Here is a 16,917-nt window from a genome sequence, read left to right as displayed (position 1 = left end):
TGGATTCTTTCAATGATGATTTTATCCTCTGATTCTATGATATCAGGGCAGTTCTCCTTAATAATTTCCTGGAATATGGTGTCTAGATTCTTTTTCTGGTCATGGCTTTCAGGCAGTCCAATGATTCTCAAATTGTCTCTCCTCGATCTGTTTTCCAGATCAGCTGTCTTTCCAATGAGGTATTTCACATTTTCTTCTATTTTTTCATTCTTTTGATTCTGCTTGACTGATTCCTGGTGTCTCATGGATTCCTTATCTTCCAACTGTCCCACTTTAATTTAATTTTTTTTTATTAAAAAAATTTTTTTTAAAGATTTTTTTTTTTTAGTGAGGCAATTGGGGTTAAGTGACTTGTCCAAGGTCACACAGCTAGTAAGTGTTAAGTGTCTGAGGCCGGGTTTGAACTCAGGGAGTCCTGAATCCAGGGCCAGTGCTCTATCCACTGCGCCACCTAGCTGCCCCCCACTTTAATTTTTAAGGCATTGTTTTCTTCAGTGAGATTATGTACCTTTTTTCCCATTTGCCCAAGTGAATTTTTTAAGGTATTGTTTTCTTCAGTGAGATTATGCACCTTTTTTTTCCATTTGGCCAAATGAATTTTTTAAGGCTTTGTTTTATTCAGTGAAATTATGTGCTTCCTTTTCCAAGCTGCTGATTCTTTTTTCATAGTTTTCTTGTTTTGCTTTCATTTCTCTCCCCATTTTTTCTTCTACCTCTTGCAATTGATTTTTAAATCCTTTTTGAGCTCTTCTCGGAAGGCTTTTTGTTCTTGCAACCAATTCACCTTCCCTCGTGAGGCTTCAGATGTGGGCAATTTGAGGCTATTGTCCTCATCTGAGTTTGTGTTGGCTTCTTCCCTATTGATACAGAAGCTCTCAATGGAGAGGGCTCTTTTTTACTTCTTACTCATTATTGCAGTTTATTTATTTATTCTTTAAGTTGAGGTCTGCTCTGGGGGCACCAGGGTCCCTGTTTTGCGCTTCTTGTGCAGGGGTATAGGTGCTGTGTGACCGGGTTTTTGCTCTGAGGCCTTTATGGTGTGTGGAGATCCCCCGCCCTGCACTTCCTGTCTGATTGTGCTCCGCCAGCCAGGCACTGGACCCCGGCGTCTGATCCCGCCTGACCCGTTCGTGGCCCTCTCGGCAGGTGCAGGTAGGTTTTTCCACTGTCCTTCTTGGCCACCAGATTTTTGAACCAGGTTCTAGGGGCCTCAGTTGTTCGGCTGTGGCCTGCAGCTCTGGCTGACTTGCCCCGACCCCCTCGGCGCTGGGTTGCTGCCCTGCGTTGGGCCTCCCTTTTGCCCGAGTCAGACCGACCTTTTCCTGAAGTCTTCTAAATTATCTCTGGTTGGAGGACTGTGTCTCTCTGTCTCTTTGCAGGTTCTGTAGTTTCAGAATCCGTCCAGAGGCTTAATTTAATGTTCGTTTTGAGGGAACAGAAGGAGAGCTCAGGCAGCTTGCTGCTTCCTCTCCGCCATCTTGGCTCTGCCCCCCAGTGTCCCTCTATTAATGGCCAATAAATGATTTGGCTGAAAGTTCCTGGCCCTGGAATTGTTCTGCAGCCACCTATAAGAGTTTGCTTCAGAAATATCTACTTAAGAATTCTGATTTTTCCATCACTCATTTTTTTTTTTTAAATTCAAGTGACTTTCTTCCTCTGTTCCTTCAACTCTATGCAATCATGATTTTGCTCCCAAGTACTTTAGTAAACCCTCCAACTTCCCCCTTTAAAATGCTCATTGCTCCCTGGATTTTCCTTTGTCCCTAGTGTGGTATTTTGTGTCACTTTCAGTTGGGCTCCTTCCTATCAGTAGAGTTGCCATAGCAACCTCCATCCCTTCTTTGGACGCAGTGTGAGGTATGCAAACTCTGACTTGGTTAATATGTTTGATATTTCACTTTTCAAAACCTTCTTTGGAGAATTCAAGGTGGCTTGAAGAACAAAATCAACAAGGTTTTTTTTTTATCATTAACAAGTGCCAAGTGCTCTGGTTTTGATAACGAGGAAAGCTCAACCCAGTCTAAGACTTGAAACCAAAGTGATTTGCATACCTGCTGCTTTACTTGAGAAGGGAAAAGGAAGCCAGACTGCTCTAAGGGTGATGTAAGCTTTACTCAGTTCTCTGTGGGAAGTCCCTCTCTGCAAGACTGTGATGAAGAGAGTGCAATGGATGATGGAATGTGATGAAATGAAGCTCAGGGAAGACCTCAAGCTGGGGACCCACCCTTAGGGTCAGGATTTTTGAGTTGTTCCTGCTTTTAAATATTCCTCAATGAACTGGTCCATAGAGATCTATGAACTTTATGCTTTCTCTAATACAGTCTGAACCTACAGATTCTTCACAGGGTCATGAACTTAGACTTATAATACCTTAGGCAGTCACATTTCCAGGGTATCCATTTCCGGGTCTAGCATTTATAAGAAACACCATTTACATTTCTATTTTCCTGTAATAAAAATAACACCTGATCAGTTTCATTTTCTCTAAAGTTATGTTTTGGACAAAAAATCTCAAGACATTTTCTGTTGTGCCACAACCTTTCCAATGTCAAGTACCAAGCCAGTCTAGTCAAGATAAAAAAGATGGGTATGGAGGGATCTCAAAAGAAATGATGAAGTTGGAAAGTATGAAGGTTACAAGGCAGAAGTAAGTTGATTCTGGAAGCAGGTGTGTCAGGATCTGTATCTGCTCACCTGCACTTGCTTTCAAAGGAACAAAAGCAGGAAATGCAGAACCACAGAATGGTAGTCCTCAAAAGGAGCTCCTACGTCCAAATCCAGCTCAGCTCTATATTTTACAGATCAGGACATAAAGTGACTTGCTGTGGTGATTCAGCTAGTTAGTGGTGGAGCATGGGCCTCCTGACTCCCAGACGGGTACACCAACATTTTTTCCTATTCTTGGGTTTATTCCATTGTGGAGTATTCTCAGACCATGAGGCTAGTAGAGCCTTATCAGAGTCAAGGCATTCTATCATTGAAATCATGACAGCTCCATTTCCCAAACTTTGGGAGAATAGGGAAAAACCGCAGCAAGTAAAGAAGATTACTGGCCAGCCAATAGCCCAGGGAAAAGCAGGATCTTTGGAAATATGGGCTGGTAACAGAGGGTTCCTAACTTAGAAAACCCAATAAGCATACCTCCATCCTCATCTTCCCAGCACCCTTAAACTTTTTTTGTTTGTTTTATGAAGTCTACTTTTTAAAGCCAATAAGTAATAGACAGTGTTATCTCTCCTTCTTTGTACTTAGCCAGTTATTTGATTATAAAAACATGATATATGAAAGCCTGTCTTCTTAGATTTGTCATCTGCTTTATGATGAAAGAATTATGAGTTGAGACTTGTTGTGGCTTCTCCATACCCTCAAATATTTGTTACTTCAAATTGATCAAGGAATCATAGACTTGGAGCTGGAAGGGGTCTTAGAGCTCATCTAGTCTTATCCCCTCATTTTACAGATGAAGAAACTGAAGCTCAGAAAGATTAAATGATTTGTCTAAGGTCCCATAGGTAGTGAATGGAAGAGTAAATGGAAGAGTAAATGGAAGATTTGAATCCAGGTCATCTGATTGCAAATCTAGCTATCATTCCAGTGTGCCACATAGTATCCTAGAGAGTAATATTTCCAGGAAATTTCTCAAGAATCAGGTTATTCTTCAACGGCCACTAATTTCTGTCCTTACTTGGCCCCTCTTGATTAGAAAGGGGATCGGTAGGTAGAGAGACAGATTTGTTCTGCAATACAGTGCTATGTTATGGGTTAGATGTCCAGAGGTAGGAAGGTAGTATGATTTCATATGGAAATTGTGACTGGTGTGATGGTTGTTGTCCTTGGTTTTCAAAGAGGACCAAAATGACATCACTATGTTGAAATCGAGGTACAGTGTATCCTACTGTGGCTGATCAGACCAAAATAAGCTTGGAAGGCTCTACTACAAGTCAGGCATAAATAGTCCACTTGAACATTTGCAGTACAAATGTCTCTAAATTTATGCATCTCACATTTCTTTTGAGCTACTTCAATTCTGCTTCATTCATAGATGACTGTGCCTTCTTTTATGTTGGGATGATATGTTGGGTGCTCCCATGTCACACAATTGACTCCAAAATTCTTCAGAGAGAGCTTGAGAGTGTCCTTGTGTCACTTCTTCTGACCTCCATTCAAGAACTTGCCTTGTGGGAGTTCTCTGTAAAACAGTCTTTTAGGCAAATGTATGTTTTGGTATTGAAACTGTGTGGCCAGAACATTGGAGTTGTGCTCTCTGCAGTACAGTTTGAATGTTTGGCAGTTTAGCTCAAGACAGGATCTCGTTGTCCAGTTAAGACAGGAGCCAGTGGATCTGAATCATATTAAATTTGATACTTCTACCATATGGAAAACAATGTCCTAGGCACTAGACACCCTAAGATATGAATGAAAAAACAAGGCTTGCCCTCAAAGAGTTTATATTCTACTGGATTCTTGTACTGACTAATTGATTGACTTGCTTTGATCAAAGTTATTAAACATCCTGTGTCTAGTTTCCTATCTGTCAAATGAGTGTAATAACACTTGCCATATGTATTTCAGAGAGTATACTATGGATCAAGTGATATTGCTTATTCGTTCATTCAATAAACATTCATTAGGCACACACTATGTACAAGACAATTTCGTAAACACTGAGGGATACAAAGATAAAGCGAGAAATAGTTGATGCCCTGAAGAAGTTTCCATTTTATTGGATGAATGCTAAAGTGTTTCAGGAAACTCACAGATGATAATAAATCCACACTTAGATACCACTTTTCTAACACTCATGCCATGAAGTAGGCAGTACAGATATTCTTATCTTCATTTTATAAATAACTTGCTCTTGACTACAAGATAATAACAATAATAACAATAACAATAACTACATCAACAACAGTAACTAGCATTTATATAGTGCTTTGGGCAGCTAGGTGGTGCATTTGATAGAGTGCCAGGCCTGACAGGAATACTCATCTTCCTGAGTTCAAATATAGCCTTAAGTGACCCTGGGCAAGTCACTTAATCCTGACTACCCCAGTTTCTCCATCTGTCAAATGAGCTGGAGAAGGAAATGGGAAACTACCCCAGTATCTTTGGCAAAGAAACCCCAAATAGGGTCTTGGAGAGTCAAATATGATTGAAAAATGACTGAAAATATAGTGTTTTAAGGTTTACAAATAATTTTAGAACTATTATCTTGCACACAACTCTTGGAGGGAAGTGCTATTATCATCCCCCGCAGATGAGGCAACTAAAGCACAGAGAGGGTAAATGAATTGCCCAGGGCACACACCCAATAATCAGTTGTTGGAGCTGGGCTTTGAAACCAGATCTCTCTCAGTTGAGGTTTAGTGCTCTCTCCATTAGACTATCAGTTCATTAAGAAAAACAGTAAAAAAAAGAAACCCAAAGCCAGAAGTAACTCCATTTGAAGTAGATTCCTTGGATTGTGACCATTCTTTTTATTGACTCAGAATAAATAGCAACTGAGAGTTTTATCAGAGCTGCCCAACATAGATCTCTTGGTAACAGGTTATACCTGTTTCAGTACTATTTCATGTCATAGGAAGGAAACACTTTTGGAATAAATCCTTGGGTGGTTCCTTTATCTGCCCCTACTATTGCAAAGAAATTGAGTGACAGCAAACAGAATCCTCAAGATGTAAAAGATCTTATAATTCATCTAATTTAATGACTTCCTGAACCTGTGATCTAAATCCTTCCCAGACAAATGGTTTTGTTGTTATTCAGCTGTGTCTGACTCTTCGTGATCCCATTTGGGTTTTCTTGGCAATGATACCGAAGGGGTTTCCCATTCCTTCTTCAGTCATTTTACAGTTGAGGAAACTGAGGCAAACAGGGTTAAGTGACTTGCCCAGGATCACAGATCTAGTAAATGTCTGAGACCATATTTGAACTCAGGAAGATGAGTCTTCCTGACTCCAGGCATGGCACTATAACCACTGTGCCATCTAGCTGCCCCATTGAATGCTTAACACATGTTTTGTTTATTTATCTAGCTAGCCCTCCCTTCAGTGAAGCTGCACTTGTAACAAAAAAAAAACACATTAAAAATAATTTTGACATTATGTGCAATGTTCTGTACCTCTAGCTTTCTATCTCTTAACCCAGATGGTTCTCTAGGGCTAAATTCATCATTGCAATTAATCTGAACTTGACGGCAATTTAGAGGTGTTTTTATTTATGTTGTAATCTATGTTGTAGTCTTATTCTCGTCCTCCTTATTTTTCTCTGCATCAGTTCATATAGGAGTTCCAATATGTCTGTCTGAATTCATGACACTAGCTGTTTCTTACATTACAATCACATTCCATTAAAATACACCCTATTTTTTTTAGTCATTAGTCCCAATCAATGGGAACCCATGTTGTTTCTAGTTTTTTGTTCCCACTAAAAGTGCTGTTACAAAATATTTGACACATAGAACTTTTATATCTTAGATCTCTTTGGTATATTTGCCCTAAAGTGCATTTTGGGGTATGAACAGTTATAGTTTTTTCTTGCACAACTCCTACTTGCTTTTTTCAGAACTAGTCCAATTCAATTCTCTGTTGAACAAGATGTATCATAAATTTCCTTGTCTTCCTAGCACTTCCAACACTGATCATGTGTTTTTTATTATCTATCTCAATTTAGTAGGGGGTAAAGTGAATCTTCAACATTGTTTTAAATTACATTTTTTAAAATTTTAAATGGTTTTGAGCAAATTTTCATATGTGTTCAGAGTTTTCATTTATTCTTTTGAAAACTGCCTGTATTATTTGACCAGTTCTCTAGAATAGCTCTTTGAACAGTGACTAGAAGGTGAGTCACATCAGGAAGGAGATACACTCCTTCCCTCCCTCCCCCAAAAGACTGCTGCTTTAAATGGCATTATGATCATGAGACTATGTATCTGGAATATTTCTAAAGGACACATAGTTCACACTCTTGCCCCCCAAATTTTACACATTAGTAAACTTTAAGTGGTTCATTGTGTGAAGCACAATATAATAAACAGTGTTGGTAAGGAGTAACATTTGAGAAGAGAAAGGGGGAAAAGATAATGAATCACAGACATAAAGTCTTTGGATAAAAAAAGATAAATAGTTTTGATACCTGTGGTGGTGGCAGTGAAAACTTCACAATAGAAGCACTGGGAAAATGGATGGGCTGAGATTCTGTTTGGGATCTGGTTGGAGAGCTGCCATTTTGATAGTTATCCTGACTTGGAAAGGGTCTTACTGTTGGATTTTGCCTCCGTTTGAGGAGCCTAGTCATCATGTCTTCCAAAGGAGACAATGTCAGTTCTGTTCCTTTGACAAGCAACATCATTGGCAGCTGATGGATTGGCCTCTCCATCCTGATGGTGTTCTACCTTGCTTTGCTCCTTGACTTGGTTTGGATGTCTGGATCCTGGTGTTGAATCACCCTGCTCCTGTAGCATGTGGATTCCTGACTTGACAGAGGGATGGATATTCATGAATATTTTCCCATAATCCATCTCATTCTGTTTCTCTGGTTTTTGTTGTTGTCTTTCATGGTTACTGATGGGGCCTCTTCCTCCAAGATTCTACACATGCATTGCCCTTTTATTCAGACAAATTGTGGCTATATTAGAAACCCTTCTCTAGCTCCCATCTTTTGTTACACTAAGTCAGCCTTGTATATTTTTAACTTTAACTAGGACTGTACTGGAGCCGGCTTACATCAGCGGAACAAATTGTTAAACTTTTAGGTTAAGTATTTATACCTTAGAAATTAGCAAATCCTACAAATCAGGGCTTAATTTATTATGTTGTGGATTGAAGATAAGAAAGAGATGGAGAAAATATTAATAATTCAGATTAATCTTAAAAGTGTGTGACATGAGATTTGATTGTTAAAAATTTACCAACCACCCTTGGCTATGACTCATATTTACTGGGTTCTCACTAGTTAGCTAGTGACCATTTGTACCATGACCTCTCTTGTATATCAAACTAACTTGTTTCCGAATGACCAACTACAGGTTGGTTGTGTTCCTTCCTTCCTCTTTTTCTTCCCTCCCTCCCACTCTCCCTCCCTCTCTCCCTCCTTCCTTCCTTCCTTTCTTCCTTGCCTACTTCATAACATGAACCATACTAGGAGCTGGTGGTGATCTAAATATAAGTAAATGTAAATAATACATATACTCTAATAACAGGCTTATAATTTAGTGTGTGTGTGTGGGAGTAGACATGCACAGAGAAATAGTATACATTTTAGAAAAAGAAAATGCATATAGAACTATAAAGTTCTATGAAATCAAATAATCACCTCAAGTTGGAGTGAGGGGAAATCAGGGGGAAGCTTCATTCAGCACTTGACTAGGGTCTTAAAAGATGGATAAGATGTTAATATGTGGAGAAGAGAAGAATATTTCAGGTGTAGAAAATAGTATAAACAAATGTATAGAGGTGGGAAAAGCACAGCATGTGTTCCAGGGAAAGTAAGTAGTCCATTTTAGCTATAGCATAGACTGTATGAAGAGGTATAGCATGAGAAGATGACAAAATTAGCTGGGAGTCAGATGGTAAAAGATCTTGAGTGTCAAGATTTTAAGTTTTGTCTTTATTCGGTAAGGAAATAATTGAAGATTTTTGAGTAATGGACTCATTTGGCCATACCCTACATCAAGAAGAGCCATTTAGACATAACCATTTTGAGGACTACATTTACCATTAGTGGGGTAGATGTTTGCCATGGCTTCCAGTGTGAGGCCAGAAGCTTAATGTTCCAGAAAAGACAGATTGCATCATGGTTGGACAAATTCATTAACAAGGAGAAAGAACTATACTTTTCAAGTCATGGGAAAACAATGCACAATGATTCATTCAATTTTAAGGGAACAGTATCTTTAATATTTCAGTAACAAAACATATGGGGTCATATCTGATGCATACAAAAAGCCCAAAAGTATACAAGAGTAACCAATCATATAGTAGAGTTACACTAAATCTAGGCTTTAAAATAAAATTTTAGAGAGTGAGGCAACACACCAAAAAACCAAACCAACTCAATCATGTAAAAAAAGTCATGTTTATACATGCAGCAGTATCTGATTTTTGACAAAAGCACCAAAGCATGTTTTGATAGAGAGTATGATAGCTACCTCAGAAGTTGAGATATGTGCCTAAAATATAACTATGACTTTAAAAATCTACTTAAGGCCTTTTCATCCTTGAATTTCCTTTAAATGTGTCTTGAATTTACTTATATTTTTATCCCATGACACTTTTCAGGTAATGCTACTTATCATGTAAAGTAGTCAATAAAAAATATCCTCAAATGGCTCCTTTTAAACTTCTAGGTATACACTACTGATTTCATAAACTTATCTTTGGTAGAGAAATCCAATTCATAACCCTGAGTACTTTTTATATTGTGGAAAACTTTTGACTTTTGTCCAAATAAAACCACCCCTAGTAGCTAGAACAGTACCTTATGCTTAGTATATGTGCAATGTCTGCTTTTAGATTGGAAAGAGTCCTAATATATACCCCAAGTAGAAAATAAGCCCCTTCAGAGCAAGAACTATTTTTAATTTTGCTTTTGTATATCCTTAGTGTATAGGATGTCTTGTATGTAGGAGGCATTTGATAAATGTTCAAAAGTTGTAATATATACCTCAACTAGAATGAGAACTCGAATGGAGAGATGCTTTTAAATTATACCTTTGCATACCCAGCACCTAGGACTGTGTTCTATACATAATAGGTGTTAAATAAATGTGTTTTGAATATAGTCTGTCCTAATGGAAATTGATCACGAATGAATTAATGGCATGAGTATTCCTTTGATTTAATTACAATGTTATCATTTGGTTTCCCGAGTGACTGAGTTACACCTTGATAAGGTCCTCTTGGAAATTGCATTCATTTTCAGGTCTCATGTAGCCCTAGTGAATGAATGATTGTTTCATCGCACTGGAAAATATTCATAGAGATGGAGAGACTATAGGTTACCAGAGTGCCTACCTTACTCCCAGACAACCATTCCAGAGTTAGAGAATTTTAGAGTTTAAGGGACCACACTAGCTATCTAGACCAGTCCGTACCTAGAAAGGAATCCCTATCATAATACAAATGGTAACCTAGTTACTGCTCTTAAATGTCTCCAATGAGGGGAGGAACCTACTACCTCTAGGGGCGACACATTCCTCTTTTAAACAGCTCTAATTAGGAAGTTCTTCCTGTTTTCTTTTCTTTTCTTTTTTTTTTTCATGGCAATGGGGGTTAAGTGACTTGCCCAGGGTCACACAGCTAGTAAGTGTCTGAGGCTGGGTTTGAACTCAGGTCCTCCTGAATCCAAGGCTGGTGCCTTATCCACTGTGCCACCTAGCTGCCCCTAGTTCTTCCTGTTTTCAAGCCTAAATTTGCCTTTTTGTAACTTTTCCTCATTGCTGCTGGTTCTTTCACCTGGAGGCAAACAACAAATTTTATTCCTATTCTTCAATATAGTCTTTCACATACTTGCTCCTGAGCCCAGTTCTTTTGATTATGACTTATATGAATGACATGGCCTCAAGTTCTTTCATCATAGTGGTTGCCATCTTTTAGATATATTAGAACTTACCACTGTTCTTCTTAAACAGAACTCTAAACAACCCAAATCCTACAGAGGTAGTCTGACTAGGACAGAATATATATGAATTATAATTTCCTTATTCCTGGAAGCTATGCCTCTCACTGTATCCAAGATTACATTCACTTTTTTGACTGCCACATCACACTGCTAATTCACATGCAGATAAAACTCCCAGAACTTTTTAGACAAATCACTGTCCAAAAAGGCAGTTACAGGAAAAAGAAATATGGAAGGTTGAGTACAATTTCCTCATTGTCCATGTGATGTGGTGGTTAAGAGATTCTGAATCAGTATGATGAGCTTCAGGGTACATCTACACAAAATGAATTTGTTGGATTTGAATGAATAGTCAATTACTTTGGAAGCAACCTATAAAAAAACAAAGCCGAGCATGGTGCCTGAAAATGCTTTTGATTTGTTTTGATGCAATCTGGTAGTGTCTATAGAAAGATAAAAGTTAATTTCAGTCAAATAATTTGGAGAACAACTGTTTTCCAAATATAGACATAAAATGATGTAGTCATTGACCAGAAAAACTCATGAAGCTTCCATTTCCACTTGGCACTGTTATTGCTTTCTTTATTTTAAATGGTTATAATGTCATATTAAATCATTCCTGTGAAGGAAGCACAATATAAATAGTGGAGATTGAAGGGCGAGAAGTTACCAGGATCTGTGAATATTTACTGGATTAAAAAACAAATGAGATTCAATAAAGCATAAATCCCACAATATGAATCCAAACGTTTTCTATTATTTCCTCCTTTTAATTGTATTGTGGTTAGTCTGTTTTATAAAGATATATTATCAATTTTATAATCTAACACTTAAACTAACTGTACCTAGGGCTTAAATGGAAAAAAGTAACAACTAATTGGAACCTTCACCTCTATTCCCTAAGGACAAAATCCCTGAATACTTATTTTCATGTTCTCCTAGAAAATGATCCTGCTAGAGCTCTTGTGAGATTTTTAAAAGATATTTTCCTAGCTGGGTTGAAGTGTTAGAAGAAAAAGGCTAACTTTATCACCTAGCAGAATAGGTAATCAGTTTCTCAAATTGTGAAATTATTTTGATTCAGGAATATGTATTCTTATGAAGCAAAAATGACTTTGCAAACTACAGTGAAGGAAGATTTAGTTGGAGAAAGAACCAAAGGAATTTCAAATACTTCCTCCATCACTTAACTCCTGATTTTTTTTTGTTGTTGTTTTTGAATGTAGAGAAAGTAGCAGGAAATACTCTTTTTTAAATGGCTAAAATTATTCCTTCTGATTATCAATGGGGTGTTATACATTGGCTTAGTAGGAGAAGCATGCTGGTATACCAAAGGTTTCAGAAAATATCTGGATCTCATTCTATAACTAAATAATAGAGAAAAAACTCCTATAAAAAGAAATAGAGAATGCAAAAACCATAACTCTTCCCAAAGCTCTTAATAACTTTTATACAAAATACACTGTAATGGAATTGTAAATAGAGAACAACATAAGATACTATCCTAGACCATATTGCATTGCAACCAATATATGAAATTAATGTCTTCCAAATATTTAACCAACTAAATTCAGCCAAAAGAAATAAGGAAGCCTATGTATAATTTCTTTGGTGCCCATGCAATATACTTTTCTTCTTCCACAGACTGTATCATGGATCCTTAGACATAATCATATTTGGAAGGATGTGACTGTACTTCATCATCATTTTTGGATTTTATTTTGGATTCATAGGCAGTACTGGTTTTATAGCCTCCTGTCCTGTAGGCAACATTGTGACCTGAGGCATTATAGGATACGGCCTTGTAACTGAAAAGAAAAAAACACAACAACAACAGCATATCAGCATGGTGCAGTGGAGAGAACGTTATATTGGGACTCAGAGGGTGAACTCAACTCTGCTCTTGACTCCTTGCATGATTTAGCTAATTCACTTTACCTGTGCACATGATAGACATTTAATAAATGCTTGTTGAGTTGATTTAAATCTAGCCCAGTCCCAGCTTTCATTAGGAGCATGTCATCCCCAAAATCCCAATTGATCAGTGTTTTCCATTCTTGAAAATACCAAGAGAAGGAAATTCTATATCATTCTTTTACAACTTTTACTTGAATGGTATTCTTCCAAATGATTATTATTTCAAAATTTCCAAAAACTTATGATTCCATTGTTATTCAATCAACCAACATAGGATGAAACTTTCCTCTACTTTAGGAGGTGGTTTCATGAGTTGCTCTAGTAAATACAAAACAAAACGAAACAAAAACATCACATTATTATACACATCTTTCACCTGATAGCAAATTATCTGATGATGAGCCTTTCTGAATTTAGCTAGTTTGGTCTTTGTATAGCAAAGACATGGTTCATTGTTGGGCCTATACTTGAAGCCATGAAGGTAGCAGGGCCCAATGGAAAGAATGTGGGATTTTGGGTCAAAGAACCTAGGTTCTAAGCCTTGTTCTGCCCCTTACTACCCATGTAACCTTAGGCAAGTCACTTGATGACTCTACTTCTGTTCCTTCATCTATAAAGAGAAAAAGAAAACTTTGAAGTACCTTCCAGTTTGAAAGGAAGGTTCCTGTGGCCTTATAGACTTGTCCTAGTTTTAATTCCACCAGTATAACTTTGAGGAATTCAGTGACCCTCTATGCAATGAGGCTTTGAAGGAAGTCTTGAGTGGGGGAATAAAAATAGTAACGTAGAGGATAATTGCAGATCATTTTTATCCAGTAGTTTGTTTTTTACAAAATGCTTTCCTCTATTAACTCCAAATGAATAGTTTTAGCTATAAATTATGGGAAATAGATTAGACCCTTTTAAATCTTATGATAATCAAAAACATTCTTCATATGAAGACTTACTGGGATTCCTCTGGGGCTAGTCCACGGCAAGCAATGCACATCATAATGCCTCCAATCACAGCAAGGCCTCCTGCAACCCAGCCAACAAAGAGAGCAGAACCAAAGGTGTACCTAAAACAAGAAAAGGAGTCAGTGGTAGTAGTAGTAGTAGTAGTAGTAGTAGTAGTAGTAGTAGTAGTAGTAGTAGTAGTAGTAAAAAACAATAACATCAAAACCATTTTTCCCATTCAGATTAATATTGAATAGATGCAAACCCACATATGATCAAAATAATAGTCCCTCACCGCCGCTCCCCAGTTTTTGTTGTCTCTCCTGTTTGAATGTTAGTTCCTAAAGGGAAGAGACTCATTTTGGTTTTGCATTTTTCTTCCCATATTTTAGCACAGTTCATAGTATATAGGATTGCTTAATAAATGCTCATTCACTGATTCATCCATCCATCCATTCATGCAGAGGATGACATTTTTATTCCCTCAATATTTCTCACAGGGGCACACACTGATACCTGTTAAAAATCACAGACTTTCGGAGCTGAAAGGGACTCCATAAACCATTTAATCTAATCTAAAAGAATCCTCATTACATAACACCTGAAATTGATCATCCAGTTTTTTTAAGGTGTCCATAAGTGGTGAAGTGGATAGAGTACCAGGCCTGGAGTCAGGAAGAATGAATTCAAATATGACTTCAGACATTTTAATAGCTGAGCAAGTCACTTAACTTCTCTTTGCCCCAGTTTCTTTAACTATAAAACGAGGATAATAGCTTTAACCTCACAAGGTTGTTGTGAGGATTGTGTGAAATAATATTTGTAATAAGATTAGCACATGATAGGTATTTAATAATGTTTGTTTTCTTCCTTCCTTCCATAAAGGGGGAAGCCCCCTGGGCAGAACATTCCACTTTGGGGTAGGTCTAAGTGTTAGGTATTTTTCTTTGCACTCAAGCCCAAATTTACCCCTTTTGTAACTTCCACTCATTGCAAACATTTTTGCTCTCTGGGTTGTAAGGGAACAAGTCTTATCCCTTTTTGACATGACAACCTACTTGAAGACAAGACATCATGTTCCCTGAGTCTTTTCTTCTCTAAGAAAAATATCTCTAGTTTCTTCTATTGATATTTATATGCTTGATCTTGATTCCCTTCACCATTCTTCCTCTGGATTCTTCTCGTATTATTATCTTCCTTTTAAAACTGGTTCTGAGAACTGAATACCATACTCTAGATGTGGTCTGACCAGAAGGACCACTGCATTCTTATCTCTTTAAGTTATGAGGCCTAAGATCATATTAACCTTTTTTGGCTACTACATCACACCATTGAAGACTCCTTGAAGAGACCACTGCAAGAAAAAAAGAGTAGAAAAAGGAAAGCCTTGGAACCATGGATGGGTAACACTCGGTCCTGCACTTAATTACATCAACCCAAAGTAGATGTCCTTTGAAGTAATGATGCTCTAACCACAATGCCTCATCTTATATGACAGTGCCCTTTTTTGTAGGGTTTTGAGATTTTCCAGCTAAGAAGGGAAGGGAATGACCATTTATTGAGTATCTACTATGTGTCAAGTCAAATCTTATATAATTTTATCCTTACAACAACCCTGGGGGGCAGCTAGGTGGCACAGTGGATAAAGCACCAGCCCTGGATTCAGGAGTACCTGAGTTCAAATCCGGCCTCAGACACTTGACACTTACTAGCTGTGTGACCCTGGGCAAGTCACTTAACCCCCATTGCCCCACAAAAAACCAAACAAAAACCCCACCCCCCCCCAAAAAAAAACCCAAACAAGAAACAACCCTGGGAGAGAAGTGCTATTATTACCTCCATTTTACAGCTGGGGAAACTGAGGCAAACAGTGGTCAAGTGACTTACCTAGAGTCATATGGCTAGTAAGTGTCTGATATTCAATTTGAACCCAGGCCTTCCAACCCCCAGCCATAGTACATTGTTTCCTGAAACAATGCCTAGCCTATTTATTTCTGGAAGATATTGAATTTGTGACACCTACTACTTACTATGGATGATTCACTTCAGCCTTCTGGGCTCTGTTTTCTCCAAATCAGAGGGTGGAACTAGATGACCTTTAATGTTCCCTCCAACTATAAACCCTATGATCTGAATTATTCATACTATGTAGCATACATAAATCAACAAACATTTGTCAAGTGCCCACCAGTGTCAGGTGCTATGGTAGGTGCTGGGGATATAGATATGAAAGAGAGACAGTTGGTGTGCTTAAGAGTCAACTAGACAAAAAACCAACTTGTATTCCATTATAAAATAGAAGTATCAGAACAATACAATACAGGCATACCCGTTCTATACTCATTAATTGGTTCAATCCAAACACAGTGTTAGGTAAAACAAATTTACATAGAGCAGATAGTTTTAGAGGAACAATGTTTTAAAGTTATGAATAGATGACTAGCTAAATGACATTATAGAAAATTTTGCTTATATTCTAGTAGGACATGGGTTATTGGTTTTTTGTTTTGTTTTGTTTGAGTGCAGGCCTGTGATTTCATCTGTGCTTGGAACTCCCAATGTGTAATCTTCCTCCATCAATTCAGATCTGAAATTTTATCTATTATTTAAATCTTAGAGAGTCATTTAGATCACTGAGATGTTAGGTGACTTGCCCATGGTCAATGATTTAGTATATGTCAAAAGCAGGACTTGAATAGGGATCTTTATGAATTTAAGGCTAACCAGTATCCATTAATCCCTACTTGCCTCTTAGAGTAATAATGTTTTAATGATGTTATTGGGAAATTATTTTGATTTGGACAACATATTATTGGATATGCCTGCAAATGCTGCTTCTCAACTTACCATTTAGATATTATAGAATGAGACATTCCTAATATCTCAAAGAACATAAACATGGCAATTTGATAGCTTTGGTTGACTGTCCAAGGCACTTTCTACAATACTTGTAATCATGGCTTCATACCTTAATATAAACCTTTCCCCTATTCACACTCATGAACAAAAAAACAAATCAACAAAACCTTGGAATGAGAGATCCCAATGTGCTTTTCCCTCCTCACATAATGCATGGATAGAAGGTGGAGAATCAGGCACTATTCTTTGGACTCATTCAAATTTGTTCTTTGAGACATCCCCTATTTTTTTCTCTCCAAAAAGGGACAATGTTTTCATTTAACTCTAATTCCATTGTGGGAAGAATATGCTGTCTTCAATTTGAATAATGGCTTAAGTGAGCATATGTCACCATTCTTCCTCTCTAGTCCTGGAGCCTTTGAACACGCAGGTTCTACATATCTTGGAATATTCCCCTTTGAATCACTTTTGGGTTCAATGTCACCTTAGCTCCCTCTTCAGATTTGCAGTCCCAGTTAAAAGAACAGACTGCATCTTTCTACTGACCTTGTATATCCTTTGTGAATGTCCTTTACTTGTGCAATA

At 37.7% G+C, this 16,917-nt stretch overlaps 1 protein-coding gene across 1 annotated transcript in view; it reads right to left on the bottom strand.

The window, feature by feature from the left end:
• Positions 1 to 12,280: 12,280 nt before the first annotated feature.
• CLDN18 (claudin 18) overlaps positions 12,281 to 16,917 on the bottom strand; it is a 43,342-nt gene continuing 38,705 nt past the window's right edge. Inside the window, exons 4-5 of the mRNA XM_043998098.1 lie at positions 13,485 to 13,595; positions 12,281 to 12,428 (exon numbers count right to left, since the gene is read on the bottom strand). Coding sequence (XP_043854033.1) covers positions 12,281 to 12,428; positions 13,485 to 13,595 — 259 coding nt within the window. The remainder of the gene's footprint in view (positions 12,429 to 13,484; positions 13,596 to 16,917) is intronic.

This window comes from Dromiciops gliroides, chromosome 3 (assembly GCF_019393635.1).
Source record: "Dromiciops gliroides isolate mDroGli1 chromosome 3, mDroGli1.pri, whole genome shotgun sequence".
NCBI classification, from domain to species: Eukaryota; Metazoa; Chordata; class Mammalia; order Microbiotheria; family Microbiotheriidae; genus Dromiciops; species Dromiciops gliroides.
The sequence above is the reverse complement of the archived record's forward strand: the minus strand, read 5'-3'. Positions and strand labels throughout refer to the sequence as shown.